At 45.7% G+C, this 26,212-nt stretch overlaps 1 protein-coding gene across 1 annotated transcript in view; it reads right to left on the reverse strand.

Annotated features, from left to right (window-relative positions):
- Positions 1-26,212, reverse strand: part of AFG2A (AFG2 AAA ATPase homolog A) — a 2,695,729-nt gene that overhangs the window by 1,504,007 nt on the left and 1,165,510 nt on the right. The window contains exon 12 of the mRNA XM_069631126.1: positions 9,245-9,298. Within this exon, the coding sequence (XP_069487227.1) occupies positions 9,245-9,298 (54 nt within the window). The remainder of the gene's footprint in view (positions 1-9,244; positions 9,299-26,212) is intronic.

The following is a 26,212-nucleotide window of genomic DNA, read 5'->3' on the forward strand; positions in this document are numbered from 1 at the left end:
TGGAAACATTCAAGACTTGGCTGGGAGAGAGAAGGCCCCTTAATATATCATGGATGGGTCACATTAATGTCATTAAAATGATAATTCTCTCCAGAGCGCTATATTATTTCCAGGCTCTCAAAGTGGCGATCCCCACGAAAACACTGAATAAGCTGGTGCGGGACTACATATGGCAAGGGACAAGACCAAGGGTGGCATGGAGGGTGGCGATCAACCCCACAGGGGCAGGGGGAATGGGAGTCCCAAACTTTCAGATGTACTACTGAGCGGTGCAGCTGAGGGTAATACGGGACTGGTTCAATGGGAAACCCAATAGCATTTGGTTAAGGATGGATAGGGCGTTGGTGGGAAGACCTTTGGATGAAGGTCTATGGTGCCCCAGACACACCAATATGTATAGAAGCCAAATTACGGCCCTGATGGGGGATACATGGCATGATATGGTCAGCAGGGCAGGGATCATGTCCTACCTGTCTCCGTTCACCCCCCTATTTCGGAACCCACAGTCCACCCCGGAGCTGGAAAAATGTGCATATGCAAGGTTGGAAGTGGCAGGTTGCTTCCGTGCAAGGGACATGATGGAGGGCAAGAGGTCAAGTCATTCCAGACCTGCAAACAAACAATGGGGCTGAGAGAAGAAGATCGCTACCTTTATGCTCAACTATGGCACTGGCTATCTTCTCGAGACATGAAGCCAGCCTCTATCAGAGAATTCACTCCGCTAGAAAAATACTTCTGACCAACTCGGGCGATAGGCAAATGATAAGCAAAATTTACAAACTATTCACTACCCCTGCGACAGAGGCCCAGTGACCCTATATGGAACAATGGATGGACACAATTCCCCTACTGATCTCAGAGGAACAGTGGTGGGAGGTGTGGCAGAAAATCCCCAAGCTAATGAGAGGGATGCAGATTAGGCAAATGTGGACCTGGATGCTGGTGCAGTGGCACTAAACCCCGGAGAAGCTACACAGAATATACCCCTCAGCTTCCCAAATGTGTTGGCGGGGGTGTAGTGAAGGGGGCATTTGGCTCCACATCTGGTGGTCCTGCCCCGTCCTTAAACCGTTTTGGGAAGTGATCAACAGAGAAATGAAAGCCATCTTTCAATATAAAGAAGCAATGCTGGGCCTAGGCGACGTGTTGGGACTCCCTCCTGACCAAACCATAGAGGAAAACATGCATGGTCCTAAACGTGGCAGCCCACTCTCTAATCACGCAGAAGTGGAAGCAACCCACAATCCCCAACGAGCAGGAATGGATTGCAAAAGTCTGGCATTACACCTCACTCGAATGGGTGTTGTATACCATCCAGGGGGATTACGCTAAATTCAAGAACTAATGGAATATTGGACATTCTCTAGACCACGCCTTGGTATACCCGGAACCTCAAACTACGCACTGCAGTAATCATAGGGAGGGCAGCAGAGACAATGGAAGGGGTAGGGGAGGGCTGTGGTAGTGGGAATTGCTAATGTTTTGTTTAATCTGAAATGCCAATAAAAATAATGAAAAATAAATAAAAATAAACATTCAATCCAGCAGGCTCTGGTCACATGCTTGCCAAGAAATGAAACTCACCTGGAGAAATGAGAGCTAAAATTTGCATACCTGTGAAGGTTTCACATTAGTTTAAATGGACTATCATAACTAGTGATTTTCTCAGCAACAATAAATCACACTACATCCATTCAGAGGTCATTTGAAAGCTAGTAATGTGCTGGTTATTCCGATGTAAATTTGATCCACATGCAATTTTTGGAAATCATGTTTCTTTTCTTCCTGAATTCTGTTTCTGGCTGCCCTGAAAATGTCCCAAATTGAAGAATTGGCGAGCTGATGAGGGTAAAATTAGGTGTCCGGAGAGTAAATTGCAGGTTCATAACTATTATATACTTTTTATACAAACAGCGAACAAAAACCCACGTGCCTGTGCAACATGGTGCGAACACGGCTGTCGTTTTATCAAATCCCCGATGATTAGCTGAAGCAGAATATATACATATATATCATGGCATTTATTAGTAAATGACAAACTTTTGCCATTTATGTACGCTTTGGCAAAATGTTGACATGGTAAAAAACAATGTGAATCTCAGAGGAGTTGCAATATTTCAGTTCTAGACCCCTGAACCAATCCTTAGAGAGAGGCTGTAGTTGGGGGTGGAGAGAAATGTAAATGTCCAATCCTGGTAGTACCACCTAATGTTCACATTCCTTGGGAGGGGCTTAGAGTTTAAAAAGGTCTTGCACTATGGTAGAGGGGACAGCTGCCAAAAATCACCAAAGGAAATCTGTGAAATTGCATCAGGGGAAATATTGGAAGAGGGCTTGAGCTGTCTATTGCGGGGATACTAGAAAACAGAGGCTGTGAGGCTTCCCTGGTGCTGTGGAATTCCATTGACCGGAGTGCTGGGCAGAATTCTGTTTTTCCCTAAGAAAATCACTGCCAAGTCTCCATGAGTGCAGAGCCCAGAGATTTCCAAAAGTAAGTAGAGTCCAACCAAATGTCAGCGTGGGGATCTATATTATTAATCCATTCCCTTTCATAGTGTGTTCTCTTCCATTGGTGGGTGGGGGCGTAAAATTGTCTGGACCCTTTGCATATGTGACTGTATATTAATTTAATTAACTCACAAATAGAGTGGAGATTCGAAGAATTCAAAACTTTCCCCCTCATTCCTAGCGGGAAGATGCAAGATCGTAATTTAAAGTAATTTGGGTGTCTTGATTTCCCTGTTCACCTCTGACTTCTCTAATGAGAAGACGTATCCCTTCCTAAAATGAAAATTCCCCTTACCAAAACTTGTTTTTAAACAAATGGTATGCTTGCCACGAAAACAAAATTGATAATTGTCACCATCCCCAAACCTTGCCTTTCAACTCAAAAGATACTTGTCCCAAAAACTTGCTTTGAAATAAAAGTTATTCATATCTTAAAACAAAATTTCCAATTGTCACCACTCTTTCAACATTGTATGTAACAAAGGGGTGCCCTTGGCCCCACAAATGAACATTTTCAGCTGTCCAACTTCCCCAACACAGGCCTTTAATTGAGTAGCTGGAAACGAAATGTCTAAATTGTGCCCATTCCCTAGACCTGGCCCTTGAACGGTATTAAGTAAAATGGTCTTTCTCATTTTTCACGATTTAGAAAGACCACTCTGAGAACGCTCTGAGCGGCCTTTCTAAACCTTAATTGTCACGCCCCTAAGGCACACGAGTGCGCGCAGGGGCTCACAGGCTGACCGAGATGGGCAACACAAGACAGGTTTCAGGTAAGTGTGTGTTTGCATTTGTGTGTGTATGCAAGGGAACAGTGCTTCTGGTGGGCAAAGGGCTAGGGAGAAGGAGTGTGTCTGCTTGTATGTGTGTGTGTGCTTGTGTGGATTTTATGTGAGATGGGGGCTGGGGAAAGGTGCGTGTGTGAGGTGGGGTTGGGGTGGGGCAGAGGTTGAATGGTGAAACCCTGGATTTCAAAGGTGGGGGGGATATATTTTGAATATTGAAGGCAGCACAAAATCATTTTTTGGTGCAGCCTTTAATATTCGAGATAATCACATAGAACCATTTGAACAGAAGGGTGCTGCATGTGATTGATGCTTGGGTTTTTGGGGCTGGGGGGGAGACTTAGTTTGCAAAAGTGAGACCTCATTTATCCAACACTGAACGTGTGATGTATGTCTGTTTTTAAATCAACCCTGTGTCTATTCCTAAGCTATGTTTTGGTATAATATTTGCCACAGGAATTTTTACAAATCTAGAGTTTCAACTGCTAGTATTTTGAGTATGCAGGAAACTCTATATCTCAAGCCTTGAAGGTGAACTAGCTTTCATTAAACAAAATGTGTGCCTATGTTTGACACTAACAAACTTTCAGCCAGAAACGTGAAGATTATGTTCTAGTATTGTGCCATATTATTAGTATGGAAATTCAACATTCAACTGGGTTCATGGGAAACGAGTTTTCACCAGTTTATTCAGCCTGTGTTCCATGTTTGTGAGACAAAAGTAAATGTAGAAAAAGTACGTTTTGTAATCGAAGCTGTGTTGTCTGGCACAAAGAAGGCGGCAGCTGTGAATGGACACCATTATTATTCCTTGAGTTTATAATTAAAATAAACATATAGGGCCTCATTACGACCCAGGCGGTAAGTTACCGCCTGGGTCGTACCTTTACCACCATGGCGTAAACTACGTTTACGCCATGGTGGTTGGCGGACTTACCGCCCCATTCCGAGGTGAGTGGGGCGGTAAGTCCCCATTAACCCATTTACCCTTCCCCATTCCCATTTTTGCCCCATAGGGCATAATGGGAGTGGGGAAGGCATTAGTTACGCCACCGTAAATTACGGTGGCGTAATTAACAACAAGGTCCCTTAGCGCATTGGATTTTAACACCTGCTAAAAGCAGGTGTTAAAACCTCCATGGCGCTAAGGGACCTCGGAATCAGGCGGTAAGGGTCGGCGCTGTTTACGCCGCCGTAAACCCCTTACCGCCTGGGTCCTAATGAGGCCCATATTCTTTCTAGACCCCAGCCTGGTTCTTGGCTCACTGTGGGCACAGGAGGGTGATGGGTGGCGATTTATGTGGCTCTATGCAAGTCTTCAATATATGTTATTGAATTTGTGTTTTTTTTTATGTATACTCATTTTGTATTTGTGTATAAAAAGCTACTTTTATTTGTATTATAATAAAAAAAAGGTTAGTGTCTCTGTGGGAAGATGTGGAGGTTTTGCACTCAGCCAGGCCTGCTGGAGTACACTCCTTCCTGAAATACGTAAGAGGGAACCAACCCTGGGATCACCAGTTAGCTCAATTTGCAAAGGCTATGTTTTTAAGGGAAATACCAACTGTTGTTGTTATTAAGGGGTGTCTGGATGTTAATCTAAGATCAAACTGAACATTGCCGAGTACATCCTTTGGCTAGTTTTGGATGGATGGAGGATTACCTAATAAAATATACTGGGCCTCATTACCTTACCGCCTTACTACGAGGTCCCTTTGCGGGTTGGGGGATTTAACGCCTGCTTTTTGCAGGCGTTAAAATCCAACCCGCTAAGGGACCTCAGAGCTAATTACGGCACCGCAAAATTGCGGTGCCGTAATTAGCGCCTTCCCCATTCCCATAGAGCCCTATGGGGCAGAAATGGGAATGGGGAAGGGCAATGGTGGAAGGGGGATTTACCGCCCCTCCAACCTTGGAATGGGGCGGTAAATCCCCTTTCCGCCAAGGCAGTGCCGGTATTTTACCGGCATGAGCCATGGCGCTAATAGCGCCATGGCTCACCGCCTACCGTGTAATGAGGCCCACTGTGTGTATTTGCAGAGTTGTATCCCTCACCCCTCCCAATTCTGCCCTCTATCTCTGTGCCACACATTTTCCTTGTTTGTACTTTTGGAGACCTGAGGTGAAGTTGTTTTTGATGGGATAGCGTTATCCTCACCGGGCTCCCACAGTGGCGTCGGTCGGACCCGGACAGCTGCGGTCTCCACCCACGTGATGCGTAGTGCAGCGATGACTGACTGGATCTGCCCTCCTAATCTTGTCTGCTTAACCCGTAGTAATATTCTCCTGCAAGTGGAGAGATGGATTTAGCCACTTGTGGATTCAAGTGATGACACCCCAACTAATCACCTCCGAAATGCCCTCACAGCAATCTCACTTTATATTCTTGAAAGATGAGCTCTCCATCCTGCGTGGATTTGCAGGGGCGCGTCCGTTCCAGTTACTTCACTGGTCTGAAGGCTCGGGAGAGTTCCGGAGAGTATTGACTCTGAGGTTCCTGGTGAGGACCAGTAAGTATTAAGTTCATAGAGTTCAATATGTCCGATGTTCAATCTTGTTCCTCCCTTCCTTTCTTGTCTTGCAGCTGGCTCGTGAAAAGATGCTCTTGTGGCAGCTGGTGGCGCTCAAGTAAGAGTCTGTATTACCCAGCGCTGTCCGGTAAATGTTGCACGAGGAAAACGTGTTGTTTTGTCTAAATATGGAGAGTCACAAAAGGATGCCTCCGGTGGTAAATCAGGTAAGTCTATGGTGGTAAGAATTATATTTGTTGGTTCCCTCGGCTCACCTTGTGGTTTTCTTTTGTCTCGTAGGTGCCGAAGTTCAGCGAAGAAATTATGGAGACAATGCCAACCCGAAGGATGCTGTGAAGACTGGCGAGTATGGCGCGGCACTGCAGCTGGAGGTGCGGCGCGTGCAGAAATGATGTTCTTTACAGGTCCGGAGACAAGATGGATCCAGAATCAGGTGTGGAATAGAGATAAGTTTGTTTTCTAACCTTGTCCCTTTCTTTCCTCTTTGTTTTAGGAGCTCCAGATTCGAGGCGGGCGTGGCAGAAGACTGGATGCAGGCTGCAGGCACAGTGAGTGTTACGCTGCTGGATGCAGAATAACGCGAAGCGTGTGTTGCTGGTCGGGTGTGGTTTAAATAGCCTCAAAAGTAGTCCCAGGTAATAAGTCCCTAGAACCACACCCGAGTAAAAAAATAGTCCCTGTAGAAAAATAGTCCCTTTCAGGCTTCATGTTGGATTGGAGTCATTTGCAGCATGGTCTGCCTGAGGTAAGTAATGACTATGAGCCTGGCGGTATACACGCATTTCACCGCGGTATTTTTCATTGCGTGTTTTTTCATCGCCGTTTTTATTTCGAAAAAAAAACTAATCGTTTTTTTTTTGGGGGGGGTTAAAAAATTTAATTTATGGTTGTGGGTGTAAGGGAATAAAAAAAGGGGGGTAACCCCCCCAAAAAACAAAACAAAAAAAAAGATGAGTTTTTCGAGAAAAAAAATGGCAATGAAAAAACCCACAATGAAAAATACTGTGGAGAAATAACGTAGAACCGAGCCTGGCGCCTTAGGCGCCAGGACTGATTCCTAGTATGAGCCTGGCGCCTAAGGCGCCAGGACTGAACCCAGATAGCCCCTAGCCGGGGCTGCTGAGGTTTTACTAAATGTCTAGATGGCTGCTCCCGGGGCTGATGGGCTTGGTCCGGATGCCTGGGGATAGGGATCATGACAATAGTGAAGGGGAAAAGGCAATGTTTGGGATTTATAAAAACAGTATTTGTGAAACATATTCTGTTGTGCTAGCGAAAAGCAGTATTTAGGGGTTTGCAAAAATCGTTTGCAAAAGAAACCATGAGCAACCAAACTAGGTGGATATTCTTTTTGTCAATTGCAGAGCCAAGCAGCTGTCACAACAGAAGGACGACCAAGGGCTTTGGGGAAACTGTGCTATTTGATGCTAGGGACCGGGCACGAAGTGCGAGGAAGGGAGTGTTCTTCCCACGTGGTGCGGGCCGTGCTATGTAAAGCGCTAGGCATGGAGGAATCCTGTTTTAAGAATGGTTCACATATGATGAGAACACTGTGTGTAAATCGGTCGTGCCATGTTCGGGATGATGCTTTTGCTGACTGAACATTTTGTAACTTTATAAAAGTAGACCGCCACTCTGAGATCTTTTTTGGCAGTTCAGTGGATCTGTTCGAATCTCCAGGCCGTGAATAAAGACTTCCTTTTTCTGGCAGCTACTTTCCCTTATGCTCTTCTTTGTTATTCTAGTGCAATGGTCCTGAGACACTGGACAATGCTAAAATGAAACGTTCTGGAGTTTACAATAATCTGGAGTCATAAGTTGTTTGTGGCAGTAGGGTGTTATTTGCCAGCTTTAGTTTAATAAAAATGATTTTCCCACCATTGGAAATGAACTATGTTCTGGTGCCTTGCTGATTTGTAACACCTAAAGACCTGTGTTCCAATCCGAGCTTCGGCACTTGAGTCTGGCCAAATCACTATCTCCCTGTGCCTCACACGGTAAACATTTGCAATGTAGCTCTGAAAAAACCCAATATATACGTCCAATTACATGTTTCCCTGGTTATTAAAATCGATCTCCACCGGAACTCACACCCAACTCTGGTACACATAGCACACCATGTTCAAGATGTTTCTGCAACAAAAAAAAGAAGTGTCCACTGTAAAGAAATAAACAATTCCTTAGAGTTCGATCTGATATGTTATTTTTCTTTTGTAATGCGCCCATCACCACCATAGTGGTCTTAAAGTGCAGAGCCTTGCTCATGGAGAGGCAAATTTGGGTTCCCGCACAGGGTGGCAGTTAGCCCGGGGCCCTTGGGGTGAAACAGGAAATGAGGCAAAGGAGAGCAGAAAAGAGAAAAGTGCGAAAAGTCAGAGAGAGAGAAACCGACAGATTTAACTCGCAACCTGTGGAGTCATGAAAACATAAGGGTGGGGGACAGTGATTGTTGAGATGAATATATCGTTTTTAGTGTTGTGACAAATAGAAAATGTAATCAAAAGATGGGTCAAGAGCTTCCCATATTCATGGAGGTCATTACAAGTGTGGTGGGGGTATTACGTTAAGGCATGTTGTGGATGTGTGATGGCCTGCAGGGGTGCCCAAGAGATCCTGTGATTTGTGGGGGCTACAAACCAGAGAATCATATTGCATCCCAGCTGCTGATGACCAGCAGGGATTCTGATAAAGCCGTGCCACCTGGCGGTGGTGTGAGAGCCAGGAATTGGATTTGTGCAATGAGTGCTGTGGACACAAAAGGATAGATTAACGCAAAAGATCTCACCCACTACGAGCCATACCAGATTGGCCACCGCTGGAGAAAAGAGAACGAGTGTTGGTTGCCCTTATACATTATGCTTCTTGACATTTGTATAGCACCTCCTGTCATTGCTATGGCCCCCAAGCGCTGTGGGGTGAATAGCCCTTCAGCAGACCGTAGTCTGGAAAGATGTTAGATTTATGGTCAATTATCAGCAGAGATGATTAGTTTAAAGACGTTGTACTAGCCATACAACAGAGTGTTCAGGCACACAGAGGACTGCTATGCCAATGACAAAGTGAGAGCTGGACCAGATTTTTTGTGGGACTCATAGGTCACAGTGCTAAAGGGGGAACAGCTATTACACAATCTAGAATAAAATAATAAAACCATTAAAGAAGGCAACATTCAAGGACACAGTTATATTAATAAATAGCTTCACATTGCAATAGCCTTCATGTCTGTATTCACCTACCAGCAGTCTATGCCCTTCCATTGCATCATCATAATCCCCTTTTCCTAAATGGGTCTGTTCTCTGCCCATCCTAATTCAATGCTATGTTCATGTCCTACAGTCATTTATTGAATGGGGCACTAAACGGAATGAGCAATGCATACAGTAAATCATATTTTAGACTGAAGATGTCAGTGTCTCTTACCTCTCGCACAGCTCTTTCAGATTCCCCCACATATTTATTCATTAATTCAGGACCCTGCAGTAAACAAAGGTGAAAGGAGTTTAGTCTTGAGCTTAAGGAAGTCACGATTTCTGGGATACTAGAAAGTGCAGGTTCGCATTACACTCTTATACATCATATGGCAAATAGCTCTGCGTTAGAAGACTGCACCTCATTGCACAGGTAGACTATTGCCCTCTAACTTCATCCTTTCAGCGTCAACATGCAGAGAATACAAAGTGCGGAGTTGGGTTGTGTTGCGTCCTTGACAAAGTCAGTTGCTAGTGCTTTGTGGGGGATGGGACACAGGGACACACCCGTGAAATAGTTGCAGCACGCTTTGCTAATGAGTGGAGCATGTGGTCTAAACTGATTCAGTTTGGGAATCCTGTTCGCATTGGCTGCAACTGCAGGTTCTGCCTTTTCGCGACCACTCAATGCATATTAGATGACAATCACCAATTCCATTCCACGGTAACCGAGCACTGCAAGATTAAATATCAGTACAGGAGAAGTGACAAAAAACTCACACATATAATAGGCTTAGACTGGATGCAATATACAAGGTACGAGGTTATAGCCTAGGAGAGCTTAGCTTGCTTGGCACCAACAGCTCCCTGAAGCTACTTTTGACGCCTAGGTCATCTGGTACCACACACACACATACCTATGTGAGTTTCAGAATGTGTATAATGGACACTGGGGCACATGCAGAAGACATTAATAACATAATGGGTCGTATGCAATAAACATAAATGTAGGTTTTGCATCTCATGTGGACTTTTAACATGCGGCACTCTAGGTACTAGTTCCTCGTTCCTCTGGGGTAGCTCCTGCCTACTCTAGGATGCTGAAAACCAGGAGCTGCTTTTAGCTCCTGCTCATCAAATCCTTATTTTGATCCTGCAATAACAATTGTTTCCAAACTATATTGAATTCAATCAGGGATTGAGCCAGGCAGCTCTGCTGAAGAAGCAATTGCGACAGGTCACTTTTCAACCTTCAAAGATCAATAAAAGGACCTTCTTTCCTGTCCTATTCTTGGTTTTCATTTGCTTAAAGTACCTACTCTCGTCCGTAAGCGTGTCCTCAAGCCATAATGATGTCCAACACCTTTCCTGGTGTCTCAATTATGCCTAACCTCTGTCATGGCTAGAGTCACACAATTGCAGATTTCCTGTCCCTATGTGTTAGGATTCTCCCCTCCGCTCCCCACTAAGCCAGTGGCGAATTTGAGAAATTCCTAAATGTGATTCCTTTCAGTCAGGAAATCACTTGCATTAATCACTTGAAAACCAAAACCAAACGCAATCTCCCCGTAGGCAGGTCCTGTTGCCCTGTCCTTTCACAGTCAATGGTTCAGTCACAGTTGTAACAAAACAAAACGGGTATAGGAGTATGTATATATAGTAGTTGACACTTACATATTACTATCACAAAAACACACAAATAGACTGTCCCACAAGAGAAGCACACCCTCACGCTAGCAGGGCAGGCTCTCCCTAGGTGGCCGGTGGAGCACCGCCTATCTAATAGGGGTAGCAAGAGAACTTTCCCTCATCAACAAATATACAGTTTACTCAATCACATTCAAATAAAAAGACCAGCGCAAGTAATGGTTGATACAGTTGGCATTAGATCTGGTCTCTACTCTATAATGTGGAAGGTTGCTTCTACCAGGGTTTCCTGTATATTTATTCACCAACTGGATAAAAACCTTCCAGACATCAGCTCTTGTGCTGTAATGTTAAAACAAAAAAGAACCCAACCAGTGTGGGATCCTCTAGCGGCCAAAGGCTCCCTAGGGGAGGTTGTTAGTCTGACGTGTTCAGTCTATCTTATGGGAACATCATCTTAATCATGAGAGATCTCATGATCCTTGGGTCGACCGGTTTCGATGACCAATGCGATTAGGGTAATCTTCTTCAGGAACTGATTGCTTCTATTATTGGCATTGCTCCAAGTATGGTCCGCAATGGCAGATCGGGCGGTACCTCCGTCCCCTAGAGAGAGACAAAAAGGTGAAGACCTGGGAGTTATTCCCAGCTGCCTAACATTCAGACTGTGTCTAAGTTAGTACTATGCAGTCGTGCAGTTTTTTACCATAAGCCTTGTTGGCAGTGTCTAGTTAGTAGGACGTGTCTGGTATCCTATAGTAGATGCGAGAATGGGAAGGAAGTGAAGGAACGGAAGGGGAGTGATGGGCTTCCCCAAAGTCTCAAGTGTCCTAGTAGGGTGCATCACCTCTCAGTTGTCTAGAAAGACACAGAAAGTCATCCGACATGTGTTTATGAGAGATGGCGCCACCATGAATCTGGGAAACAAAGGTTCTTCCGTGGACGAGCCAAGCGTGCTGTTATGCTCAATTCGTCACACTCGTAATGTAAAAGCGGGATTTATTCAATATCTTGTGTAAATGCAACAAAAACAATGCCGCTTACCTATGAAGAGGCGTTACGTTGCAGGGCTATCGCTACTGCAGTGGTCTGCCAGGCGAGTGACCCCAGTCATTTGATTTCCCTCGTACTGGGGAGAGAAGCGGGAATTCGTGAGCACACTTTCCAAACTGGCAAGGCACAGGATTCTTGAAAGGTGGCAGTGACGTCCTCTTACATGTTGGAAAACGTAACATTGCCAGTCGGTCGCTGCTACTCTTGTATGCTGGCTATAGGAACTGCCGGCTGTGAGTTGGTAAATGAAACAGAGCTTTTCCTAGCACGTCACTGGGGACGTGGTTATTCGTGAGGCTGTTCTGCTGCTGTTGAGCAGAGCAGCCATGTTGGAGCTGTTTAGCTTAGTGCTGTGTCTGTGCTTAACAGAGTATGTGCACATCAACTGCATTCAAAAGTCTACTATTCGTTGTGCAATATTCTGATAACGACTATCATCTCACAGGTTGCCATATCTAATAGGGACAATGTGCGTGCTAGAAAAGCATACAATATTGTGATTGCGCAGCCGGCTATAGCCTTCCAAATCTACACATGTAATGATAGCAGTCTGCGGTGTAGCGGCATCTTGGAGGGAACGTGAACATTACCAATTGGTTCCTCGTGCCGGCGCTCATGATTAACCTTGTGCATGTTATTCTAGCACAGTTGGGAGATGGAGTCTATTCCTGATGGGCTCTTATTTGTTGGGATTGCCGCTATTTGGCTTAGCTGTAAATAGGTCTGCCATGTGTAGCATAGCACAATGTAGCCAAAAGAGTTAGTGCAGATATAAGGGCTGAACATATTACCACTTATTGCCTCATGCCAGTCCTCATGATTAACTCTCTGCATGTTGTTATTATGCAGTCAGTAAGTGGACTCTATTGGCTCTTATTTGATGGGATAGTCGCTATTTTTCTTGGCTATTAGTGGACCGGCTGTGTATGTCATCACATACTGTCACGAAAAAAGGCTACTGCGATCATACTGCCAGCTCATGCCACTGCACAGCTTCATTCAGACACCTATTGTGTCTATCTAGCCTAAATATCTAACTTTGTTCTCTTCGAAGTAAAAGATTGCGGAAATTGCCTCCCCGTCTGGGTGGGCAGATCTTTTCGATGATCGTCCAGTGAAACTCATCTGGACTGTGCCCTTCTGCCACAAAGTGGGATACTAGTGGTGCTGTCAGTTTCTTTATCTCACTGCCCGAGTACTGATCCCGTCATATTTCAAATTGTAGGGACAGGTGATGAGGTAAATGACTCCAGAGCTATTGCAATTTGTAAAAGTCTTCTGTACCCATGGGGTCTTCCACCCTATATCTATTTGTGCACTGCGTCTAGTTTGTACACACATGGAACATTGCCCACATGGTGAATGCCCAGTCGGAGGCTTGCTGGTCCATAGTGTTGGTTGGTGTGAGCAGTACGCTCGCTCTGTTCAGGCAGTGTTTTTACCAGTTTATCCCTCAGATTCTGCATTTGTTTCAAGGCGAAAGAGGGCATTGGGAGAGGATGCTCTCCTGTGTTCATGATAGGCCAAAATCTTTGAATATCCTTTTTGATTTTATTAAACAGTGGGGAATAACTGAAGACCGCTGTGATGTTTTCTCTTGTGGGGGCTTTTTAATCTTGCTGGATTGTAATCTCTCTTGGGATGTTCCGCGCCAGTTTGTACGTGGTATTCACAATACGTTTTGGATATCCACGGTTCACCAAATGTGTTTTTAAGATTTTTACTTGGGCCATGTAGTCTGAGGTATTCGTGCAGAGACATTGATATCTCAAAAACTGTCTGAATTGGAGATTATCTCTCAGAGCTTGTGGATTGTAGCTGGAATATTCTAACAGAGAGTTGCGGTCTGTGTGTTTTTTATATACTTTTGAACACAGGCACCCGTCACATGTGGCAATCTGGAGGTCAAGGAAGTGTAGGTTCTCTTTATTCAGGTCCAAAGTGAATTTAAGATAAGGGTTGCACTCATGATCCGGAGATGGAATGATCTCAGTTCTTGAATTGTACCTTGAAAGATCATGAAAACATCATCTATGTACCTCCGCCAAGGTCTTAATCTGATGTAGGAACAGGTTGCTGGTGTGGTATATGTGGTTTTTCTCAAATATGTCTGCATATAGATTGGCCAAGCTGGGGGCAAATGTCGCACCCATGGCCGTCCCTGATATCTGTTGAAAAAAGGTATTGTCGCATAAAAAGAAGTTCCTAGTCAGTTTTGGCTAGCTGGATGATGAAATTGTACAATTCTATACCAGATTCTGGTAAGTTTTTTTTACCCTGGACAGAGTCGCCTTCTGCGGGATCTTGGTATAGAGGGACTCCATGTCCATGGTGACTAGCCATTGAGTTTCCTTGTCAAACTGCAAGGTGTCTAAAAGGATCAGCATGGCTGTAGTCTTTGATATAGGCTTTCATCTTGGGTACTTCATTCTTTATGAAATAATCGACAAATTGCGCTAGGGGTTCGAGTATCGAGTTGATACCAGATACAATCGGACGCCCTGGTGGTGGTGTCAGGCCTTTGTGGATTTTAGGCATGGCTCAAAACGGTGGCAAGCGTGGATGTGTTGGTGTGAAAAACAATGCCTCTCTTGGACTTATATATCCTTCGGCTAATGCTTCTTCCACAACACTGCCTATCAAGAGTCCTCAGATTGTTGGTGGGATCCCTGGGGAGAATCTGGTAGCTAGTTGGATCCTGTAAGTGTGCGTCGACCATGTTCTTGTAGTCATGCGTGTCCATGATCACCGTAGCCCCTCCTTTGTCAGCTGGCATGATGGTGATAGCCTCGTTCTTAGCCAGATCTATCAAGGCCGATAGTTGTTTCTTGTTTCAGTCCAAAGTTCGTTATGCAGACTGTTACTCACTTTCTGCTTCACTGCTACCATGCTGCAAACTACTGCCAGACCACTGTCACCTTAGAGCAGAGGCCCCCCCACCAATGAACAATCAACATGATATCACACCAGACACTTCTGATCCGACGCATCCGTTAGATCCTAGGCAGCATGTGCCTATCTCCTTGTAAGTTAAACAGGGGAAAAAGCATTCAGCATCTAATGAAATGACATGGGGGTTACATAACAATATGAATAAGGCAACCAGGACACACACACAAGTATTACAAATTTAACTTGAGTGAAAAAGTGATCCGATGTGTAGTGGTGGTGGTATGAAGTCATGTTCTGTTAAAAAATAGCTTTACAATTTGAAGAAACAAATTACAAGGAATAATTAGAGTGAATAAAAGGAGTTTGTGTTTAACATTAATTTCTGCGTCTCTAATGTGGTTCTTGTTGGCTGATATTTTGCAATTATTGTCAAGCACCTAAGTAGCAATACTTCACCTAGCACTAGGCGACTCCAGCATAAACCTTAGAGCACTGTTTCTTGTGGTTGATGTAAAGGTTTACTTTGTGCACTGCAAAATATTGGTGTGTGGACAAGAGATTTTCAGAATAAGAATAGATTCCCAAGGACCCCTCCTACCTATTTGTTCGACATTACTGAGGTTAATGTAAGCAGTGGCAATCCTGAGAGAGCCAACTAAAAACGTTGGCACGATTCACGCCGATGTGAACACAGCATCTGTCTACAAACCTGTCATCAAATGTTAACGAATGGATAAGGAACACAATTAGGCTATCAAATCAGACATCTTATATTGATCACTTGGTCTCAAAAAGCTTGTACCATCTACAGTACATCTAAGGTATGAGTACTGGTGGAGCTAACAGCCCGTTTGGACGAAACTCTCTGAAGCACTCTGTTCAGGTTGCTGTGTTCACCAACAGACGAGTATGTGGAGTTCATTGAATTGCAGATCCAGGGGAGAAGTGGGGGATGCCTGCAGATGTTGAAAAAGAGGCATCAGAGTCATAATCCTCAAGTCTACAGCCCCCTCATAAGTGGAGGATATATGAGGATGGGTGCTCCCTAGCTATGGGTGCTAGGACCACATGCTAAAGAATAGCGCAGCTCCTATGCATGGTAGTTGGAAAAGCTCTGAAGACAGTGAGCTTCTGGGGGAAAGTGAGGAAAGAAGAATACCTCTGAGGAGGTGCAGCTGGTAGTTTGACTTCTTAAAGACGTCACAGGTGTGAGGAGAGAAGGGGAATGTGGAGTTGAAGATGACCCTGAGGTTCTAAGCCACACAGGTAGGAAGAGGGCTGAGAGTGGGCGGCTAGAGAGTGAGAGGAAAGGAAGGTGCTGGTGAGCTGATGAGGAGGATCTCCGTCTTACTGGCATTAAGGCAGAGATCATTGGCGGCACACCACTCCTGGATTGCAGACAGACAATCCGGATTGAAAGAGAGAGAAGAGGCGGCTGAGGGGAGCCTGAAGGCGAGCCGAGTGTCATGCGCATAGCACTGAAAGTTGGAGCAGAGAGCAGCTATGCAGTGGGCGAGAGGTGCCAGGTATTGGTTGAACAGCCAAGGATAAAAATGAGACCCCTGGGGAACACCAGAGGTAGAGGGAGAGATAGAGGAGAGGAAGGACCCAAGTTGGACCCGGCAGGGTCGGTCAGAAGAAAGCATGTCAGCCAGGCCAGGGCTTGATCAGTGAAACCCAGGTTATCACTGAGCCGGTTCAGCAGGATGAGATGGTTGACAGTATCGAAAGCAGAAGGGAGATCGAGGAGGATGAGGACAGAAGGATGGTTAGTGTCAAGGTTTGAGAGCATGTCTTCATGGATCTTCAGGAGAGCAGTTTCCATGCTTCTGGCTGCTCTGAAGCCGGACTGATGGCCGTAGAGACAACCAACAGATTCAGTGTGAAGGTTAAGCTGGGAGATGGCCAGCTTTTCCAAGAGTTTGCCCAGAAAAGGAGTAATGGAGATCTGGCGATAGTCGGACAGGAGGGGTCGGCTGAGGGTTTCTTAAGAAGAGGGTGCATAGGGAAGTGACTCAGAGGGTAAGGGAAGGTTCCAGTGCAAAATAGTGGGTGCAGAGTGTTGGCCAAGGATGGAGCGAGGGTGTCAGTATGGTCCTTGATTAACAGGGAAGAACTTGGATTGATGAGACTTTTATAGATCAGACTTGTCTAGAAACATCGTCAGGGGTGAACAAAGGAAAGGAAGAGAAGAGAGGAGGAGAGGCGGCCATAGGAAGGCCAGAAGAAGAGGAAAAGAAAATGTAGAGGAAGAAGCAGGAGAGGAAGAGGGGGTGGACAGGATGTCCTAGGTTTTAGAGATGAACTGTGAATCCAAGGCCATGCAGAGGAACTGGGAAGGGACAGGAGAGGTAGAGACTGCAGCAGGATTGGCCATCTCCTTGCAGATTTTAAAGAGTTTGGCCGAGTTGTTAGATACCACAGAGACACAGGCTTGGATGTGAGTTCTCTTCTTAGAGTGGTCAGAGAGTTGCCACTGCCTTTGAAGCAGGCGGCTGACCAGTTTGTCAGAGGGTGCACATGATGCCCGCCATTTCCTTTACCCCTAAAACAAGTAAGGGTCAGCCAGGGATAGTTCTATTTCTATTAACTATCTTGGCATATATTTTTTCTGCCAATATTAAACCATTTTTTCGGCAGTATGCATATGCTGTTTGCATATGTATAGTCTATTATGGGGCTGTACCCATACTTTCGTTAATCTCTGTATAATTCTATTTTCATTGACGGAATTGGTCAACCAGTGTTCTTCGTTTGTATAAACTGTGTTGTTTATGTATGTTCTCTGCTGTATTATGTACTCATCAAATTGTTATTCTCTCTGCTATAAACAAAAAAATAAAAGAAAGTTTATTTTTCTATACTAGTGTACCCACTTTACTCTCATAAGGTTACCTTGACTGGTGAGATACCAGTAAATTCAATACTGACAATTTGATATAAACTGCTGTTTAGGCTACCAGCTGAATAATTACTAATAGCTATATAAATGATGTTTTCAACTTAGTTCACTCAGGAACACCCTTGTGTTTTCAGATCGCCATTTCCTTTCAGCCACCCCACACTTGCATTTAAGGGTGACGAGGTCTGTGTCGTACCAAGTGTTGCACTTGGCTTTGGGCTTCAAGTGGATCCTCATGATAGGGGCAAGTACATCAAGAGTGTCAGAGATAGAAGAATGGAGGTTGGAAAGGGCTGTATCAGGATGTGAGTCAGCCAGAGGTGCAGGAGAGGGGAGAGTAAGTGGCGGAGAAAGCCTCAACTGACATGCACTTCATGGGTCGGATGACTGAGGAGGTGGGTGGCAAAGCTGGAGTTGGCTCGGCCTGAGGGGTAGAGAGGGATGAGAGGAGAGAAGAAAGTGGTTACTCCAGGAGAGAGGAGTTGTGAGGGCGATAAAGAGGGGGAGGCCTGAGTAGATCAGAACATCCAAGGTGTGCCCTGCGGAGTGAGTCGGCCCAGAGGGAAGAATAGAGAGAGAAAGAGTTGCAGAGGTTGATATTCAGATCTCCGAGGAGGAGGAGGGAGTTCAGCAGTAGAAGCAAGGAGGGAAGAGGAGAGGTCCCCCACTGAGAGTGGAAGGAGGTACCTGGCCAGGCGGCCGGTAGATCGTAACCACAGTAAGAGAGCAGCCAGAAGAGAGAGAGCCTGCAGACCAGGCATTCAAAGGAGGAGTAGACCTGCATAGAAATGATAGAGGCAGGGATCCTCTCTGGGAAGATCAAGGCTACACCCCCACCAGGACGGTTGGATCTGAGCATGGAGAGGATCTTGTAGCCATCAGGGAGGAGAGTGTTAAAACTCGTGACACATCTGGCCGTGAACCATGTCTTGGAGAGACTGAGAACATCAAGGTCGAGTTCTTACAGGAGATGGCAGATGTCGGAGGAGTGTTTGACAGCTGAGCGGGAGTTGAGATTGGCAATGTGGAGAAGGTTGCCACCCTTCAAAGACTTCTGTGGAGGGGTACAGGTCAGAGGTACGCCCTGCGGAAGTGTAGAAGGAAACTGAGGGTGGGCAGAGGAGGAAGGAGGAGAGGGCAAGGTAGCCAAGCAGGAGGATGAAGAAGCCAAAGCGGTGGCAGAGGGTGGAGGCAGAGGCGCCGGAGAAGGGAAAAAAGGGACAGCAGGAGAAGAAAGGAAATTGATGAAGCGTCTATCAAAAAGAAGGAGGTTGGCCTGAGGGCCTTGGACCAAGGTGGTGCCATTTCGGTAAACATTAATAATGGTCTTAGAGGAGTGGAAGGGGGCCAAGAGGGCCTCCCACTGAGTGCCACCATTTATAAGAAAGAGTCCTCTGCTTTCATCTGCCAATTCCTGCTGCCCAGTGACCTCAAGGTGAGACACCATTATGGTTGTGCTCTGAGAATACCCATATATAACACCTTGGCAGATCTACATACACATTAACTTCAATAATTTCTTTAACTAGTTATATTAAAATGCCTGCAGCAGCAGCTGTGTAGTTATGGTTAAGTTGCTCAACCCATAGGAAGAGCCCTTTTTGGAAGTCTTATAACTTTGCTTATAACTTCATTCCCCTGGATGAATCCTCACGAAACCTAAAAAATAGAAAATATGGCCCAGTTAGATTGATGGCGAGGTTTCATGCAGGTGGGGGTAAAGTTATAGGGGGCGGGGGGTCCCAAAATATGTTGTGTTTCCCATAGATGCAATTGAAAAAAGATTTTGCTCACTTCTACAGCCCAAACCGCTGGATGGATTTTCACCAAATTTGCTGCAGGAGCGGCGGCTTGGTCCCGAATTTATGCTTTAGTAAATTTGGTGTAGATGCATCCTTTTTTTAAACAGCCAAAAAGTAGGTAAAACAGAATTAGTGATATCTGGGTCCGGTCCATGGAGCTACTTCCCTGTTCAGTCCACAGACGGGCCTCCGATTGGTCCATAGGGCAGCGTGATGCCCGCAGACATGCGACGTGCCCGCTGATTGGATGGTGAAAAGCAAGAGGTGCGTCATATTTTTGGGAAACACCCGCCATGTTGGATTCGCGGACAGCCGCCGTAGTCCACAAACATTGTGGTGAAAACTTATTAAAAAACACAATATTGCACTTGTCAAACTAATGAAACAATCTCTGGGGAGGTGAGGAGTGATGAGGAAGGGATGGGATATGGCCATACAAAGCCCCAAAACGGGAGAGTTTTCATCTCTGATGACCGCAAACAGTTCGGGGACAGCCCTGTGATGTTCGCGAACATCTCAGATGTTCAGGGGCACCCATACATATTTTTGCAATAAAGGGTTGTTGTAAAGCAGTTTTTGGATGGCATAGAACTATGACGCCACTCAATTAAACTGCATGAAATTTTGTGATATTATTCTAGACGTGACGTTGAATGGTTCTACACAGTTCGGTGCTGTTTTGCCAAGAGGGAACAAAAGTAGAGTGGGGATCCCAAAATATTTGAAAGGCTTTTAAATATGGTACGGTATCACGAATCTGCCAAAGGCCATGACTCGCATGATCTGGCTACTGGCCATGACCACGAGAGACTGGCAATGGGGTTAAAGTGGGCCTGGACACCAGGGACAGGTTATGTAGTGAGATTTTCGAAAATTGGAATAGGTTTGAATGTAAAAAAAAATTCTGCCAGTGGCAAAAATTCTGTCTGTGGTTACAGCCCAAAGTGCTGCCGAACCAGATGCCCACATGGTCATCAGGCCCACATGGTCATCAGGTCATCCCTTGAAATCATTACCCAGTTCTAACAATAGCATCAAAAATGGTTTTGAAGATTTCTTCATTACGACAACAGTTACGACAACAGTTACTTATTGAATAACTCAGTGCTGAGGTGAACAGGGCTCACTCTCTTACTCGAAACCTAACACTTGAAGAAGGACGGGCACCTTCACAAAAGAACCCCATCACCAGCAGCAGGGTAATTTGTTTAAAATACTAGAGTAAGCGCAGTGATCTACCCATTCTACAGCCCTGCAATTACTTGATAATCATGTACTCTGATTTGATTATTGGGGCATGCAGCAGGGCCTAACCCTAGGTTTGAATGGGAAGAAATATTTTGCTCGCGGCTACAGCCTGAAGTGCTGTACTGAACGACAACAAACTGCGCGAGAAGCATCAGCAAGGACCTGAAAGCATGGTTTTGCAAATCTGTTTTGTGTTTTATTTTTCCAATGTGTCCAAATGTAAGCACACAGAATAGTGATAAGTTTGGTGCATAGACAATGGGTCTGGCCTTCGGCAAGCATGAATGCCTAATAGAAGTTACTAATTTCTCAAAAATATAGACAAACCCAAGGCACTCACTCCACCTTATGTCCACAAGGAGGAGGACTGCGAGGTGGTGCAACAGGCTTTCTCTGCCAAGATACAGAAGGCTAGAGATACTATCATCGCATCCAGAGAAGCCCCAAGCATGGTTACACTGCCTCCTGTTGTCAAATCCAGACAGAGTGACATGGCAAGTTTCAATTTTCACCCAATCTAGGAAGAAGAGATGGTCACTGTATTATCTAACAAGAAACCCACGTCCTGTTCAGAAAATATACTGCCGGCCAAAGTAATCATGGACAACAACGAATTGTTCTCCCCAGTACTCACAAGAATTGTAAATGTCTCATTTCAAGAGGGGATGGTACCCAAGAGTATTAAGGAGGTCACTATTACACCCTTGGTCAAGAAGGCCGGCTTGGACCCCAAGGACCCAGTTAATCTGTGCCCGATTACTAACTCCAATTTTATTCTAAAAATTCTGGACAAGATAGCCACCAATCAACTTCAAAACCACATAGAAGCCCAGGGAATCCTTTATGAGCAGCTATCAGGTTTTCGCGCTGCAAATAACACAGAGACTGCTATGTTAGATCTGCAGACTTGTATGCTGGAAATTCTTGACAGGGGCAAGGGGGGGATCCTGATGATCCTAGATCTTCGTGCCGCTTTTGATTTGGTCGACAACCAATTACTGAAAATGGCGGGATGCTCGCCAATCACGCTGGCATGGCTGACATCATTTCTAGCAGATCGTAAAGCAAAAGTACACTGGGGGGAAAAATTCTCTGAGGGTGCCCACATCAACTTTGGAGTTCCACAGGGAGCGAGCCTATCGCCCGTGTTGTTTAATCTTTATATGAGATTTCTATGCGAACTCCTGGAAAGCGTTGGCGTGTTTTTCACGAACTACGCAGATGACACCCAGCTAGTTATCGAGCTGGAGGGTGATCATCTCATAGATAGTGCCAAAATAGCAGCAGTATATAACATCATAGATAAATGGATGAAGCATAACTGGATGTGCCTGAACAATACAAAAACAGAGTTGATGATTTTCGGCACACGTCAAGCTAGAGCAAAGTTAGGCACGGAATATAAAGCCTTTGTCATCAAGGATACTAGCATTCCTGTAATGACCCAGGTTATAAGAATAATGCCTATTACTTAGGCCTATTGAAAGCTATCCGACCATATCTAAACGAGGAAAACACGGCTACCATTGACAGGGCTATTCTCCTAGATCGCCTGGATTATGGCAATACGTTGCTGCTAGGGGCGACTAAGAAGGGGATAGAGCGATGCCTGGTTATGCAGAACAACGCCATACGCATAATTAAAGGGATCAAGAGAAGAGAGCCAGTAAAGAAGGAAGGAAATCACTGCACTGGTTGAGGATAGAAGATAGGATCCTATTCAAATCCATGACCCTAGTTCATAGGTGTTTGTAGGGCTCGGCCCCAACTTATCTTAAGAAACATTTCTCGAGATATACCCCGACGCGGTCTTTGAGATCAGAAAAACAGGGCAGGTTAATTGTGCCCCATTTCAGTCGAGCTACCGGTTCCGGTAGAGCCTTCCCAGTGCAGGCAGCAGTACACTGGAATAAGTTACCTCTGACCCTCTGGCTTGAAAGCAAATACCTGATTGGCCTCTACTTCCTCATCCCTACCAACCAGAAGCCACAGGCGGTAGCCGGCGTCCCGATCCAAGGCGCCAGTCGCAAGCCTGTCCCGAGCCTAACAGAGCCCAGGGCCAGACATTATGCCCGTTCTTCATCAGAACAGGAGCCTCTCCGTTGCCCTGAACACTCATCCAGCCACCTGGTAAGACTATGCCTACCTCCCAATGCGCTACTAGGTACGCTGTGACCTCCACCCAGACTGAATCCTTACCCTGTGCACCGAATACCATTGCATAACCATTGCTATTGCAATTATACCACCAGAGGTACGCAGAGGTACATTAGGTTACCGAGCCCTGTTTACATACCAGATTTCATCCCATTGCAGCCCTGTGTTACCACCCGACTCTACACTAATGGTTGCCCTGTATGCCTATCTGACTATAGCTAACTTACTGCTTACTTACTGCCTGTGTGACCTCTCATGTTTAGCCTAATTGTTGCCTGTGTGACCGCTCGAATTTAGCCTAATTGTTGCCTGTGGGACTATTCGAATCTAGCCTGTTGCCTGTGTGACCGCTCGAATTTAGCCTAATTGTTGTCTGTGTGACCACTCGAATCTAGTCTAATTTTTGCATATGTGCCTTATTGAATCCAGCCTATGTTGCCTCTATACTCATCGGAATTCTGCCTAACTTCTGCCCGGTGTGCCCATCTGATCCCTAACCCCTGCAGCTTCCATGGCTAGCACTCACCAGCACTCACCAGCAACAGTTCTTACCAGCATAGCCGAGTCCACCCACTTGCCAGTAGCCAGAGAGTACCCTAATTCAGCACCCACTCCCTACATTTTTACACCATGAACATCACAGTTCACTGCCGTTACTTTATACATGCTTATGGGTCTTAAGTCACCATAAATTAGGTAGTAACCCTTCTTTAGTAGCTAAGACAGCTTCGCTCAATTCTAGCCATATAGCACCTATCACTTCCTCCATTATGGAAAGCACACATACAAACCCATCAAGCAGGTTTCAAAGCATCCCTTGCAGTTTACCCTGTAGAAATACCCGACTCAGAGCAAGATTGTCGAGACTGCATGAGCCATTGACTAGAACCATGCCTCCCGCCAACATAAGATCCCCTACCCAGAAGGCATATATCCCCACCATCAAAAACCGGAAGCTACAACCTACAACTAGGCCTACCACATTAGCACCCACCCCCTCCACGACTACGCCTCCACCTATCACAGGCGGACTAATTAACACCAGATCCATAACTGCACATGCCACAGATATTCATGATTTGATCTCAGCCGAGAACCTGGACTTTCTCGCCATCACAGAGTCCTGGCTGCATGACGCTGCAGGACCCCTACTATCCCTAGCAAACCCGGTTGGTTATACCATACTGAGACAGGACAGAACCAATATGCGTGGCGGCGACATTTCCATCATTGCTAAGACTAGCCTAGCTATGAGAACTACACTTACCATAGGGTCCGACTCCTGTGAAGTGCTTTCCATCAAACCTTCTCTAGTGAACTCCCAGACACTGTCTATCCACCTTATCTATAGACCTCCTGGACCCATAGGGACATTTGAGGAGGATATCCATAATCTACTCGCCAACAACCTGAAAACTACCTCACAACTACTTGTCCTTTGGGATTTTAACCTGGGCTACAATGACCCCCTAGACAAAAATGCCATCATCATTGCTAATACTCTATCAGACCTGGGTTTAACTTAAAGAACGCTCGAACCCACCCTTATCAAAGGAAGAACCTTTGACTGGTTAGTAGACTACAACTGCACCGCTAACATTAAATCCATCTCCCAACAACCTTGGACAGACCACTTCCTGGTGTCCTTTGAATTATCCACTTCCAGACAAGTCTTGCCAGCTCCCATCTTGGCCCTGCCCTGTCCTACAAGAAACAAAAAAATTATCACCAAGGAGAAAGTGATTCCTGCGATCTTACCCACTCTTAACCAACTAGCGGATCAATTAGACCCAGAAACGCTGGTCGATGAATACAATAAAATCATGTTATCTACCCTTGACAACATCGCCCCTCTAAAACTTAGACCAAGTAAACCCAAAGCCCATCTAAATAAATGGTTTACCCCTGAATGAAAAGATCTACGACTCCTCAAAAGGAGCTGTGAAACAGCATGGAGCCTATCCCCCCCTAAAGACCAAAAAAAGAAACTCATGGAAATCTCCTCCCGGTACAAAAAAGAAATGTATTTGGCTAAACAAAACTCTCATAATACGCGCATAGCGAATGCGAACTCAAATATGAAAGAACTGTTCACCATCCTCAAGGAATTAGAGTCCCCCATCCCCATCCCAGACATATGCTCTAAAGACAAAACCTGATGTTCTAATATCCAACAAGCACTCTCTAACAAAATAACGATGCTCCAAAAGAAAATATCCAAGAAAAAAGCCACTCTCAGCCAACCATCCCAATCTATTAACATCAACACAGTCCCACCTCCTAAGGAACAGGATCCAATTGCACGCTTCATGTTCTCAAAAACCATTACCCTCTGGGGCGGCAGGCCGTGGTCAAGATGGTCATATTGCCACGTTTGCTTTATTTGTTCCAGGCGATCCCGCAGATAGTCCCAGAATATTTTTTTAGGGAGATCTGATGCTTAACAAAGGAGTTCATCTGGGAAGGAAGAAGAGCTAGACTCAGCAGACGCCTGCTAGAGGCCTCCAGGGGGAAGGGGGGATTGGCTCTTCCCAATTTGAGGCAATATTACGAAGCAACCCAGTTACGAATTATCAGAGAGTGGTTGCGGGAAGTTGAAGGACCCTTGTGGGTTGGCATGGATAAGGCGGTGACCAAATATGACCTGGAGGGAGTTTTGTGGTTGAGGAAGGACCTTCGACCTAAACATATGTATGAAAGCTCCATTACGGGCTTAATGGCATCCAACTGGGACCGGCTGGCTATGAAGAAGGGAATTACGTCCTTCCCATCCCCTTTTAACAATGCTGACTTCACCCCCGGAACCGAAATGGGAGCATTCACACAATGGGAGGAGGGGGGATGTAGACAACTGTGTGACATGTTTCAGAATGGGGAAATCCTGTCCCGTCCTGTCCTGTCATTTAGAGACTGTAAAGAGGCCTTTGGGATCTGCGAGCGAGAGAGGCTTAGGTATGCTCAACTGCGCCATTGGCTGCTTCAGCCCCCAAACAAACAGGTGGCAACAAGGTAGGTCACTTCCCTCGAGAAATTCCTGCTCACCAATGATGGGTCTAAAGGTCTAATTGGCAACCTGTATAAGATCTTGGAAGAAGCTACCCCTCATGAAAGATGGCCCTTCACGACAAGGTGGGAGTGGGTAATAGGGAGAGGGTTGGAACCAGAGGTTTGGTCCCGATTGTGGAGGGAAATCCCTAAGGTGGCAAAGGCTTCGCAGACACAAGAGGCCTGGTAGAAGATAATATACGGATGGCACTATACACCGGAAATCCTGCATAGGATGATCCCTGAGGTCGCAGGGGAGTGCTGGAGAGGCAGTGGGCAGGAGGGAACGGGCGAACAAATCTGGTGGAGGTGTCCTAAATTCACTCCATTCTGGGAGGAAATACGGAGGGGACAGGAACAAGCACTGGGAGAGGGGGGGACTGAACCTCCTGAACATATACTGTTGGGCATCCGAGGTTGAGGCGCGGCCGGGGAACCGCGCGAGAGCGAGGGT

The sequence above is a fragment of the Ambystoma mexicanum genome, chromosome 6q (assembly GCF_040938575.1).
Source record: "Ambystoma mexicanum isolate Mex_15411 chromosome 6q, UKY_AmexF1_1, whole genome shotgun sequence".
NCBI classification, from domain to species: domain Eukaryota; kingdom Metazoa; phylum Chordata; class Amphibia; order Caudata; family Ambystomatidae; genus Ambystoma; species Ambystoma mexicanum.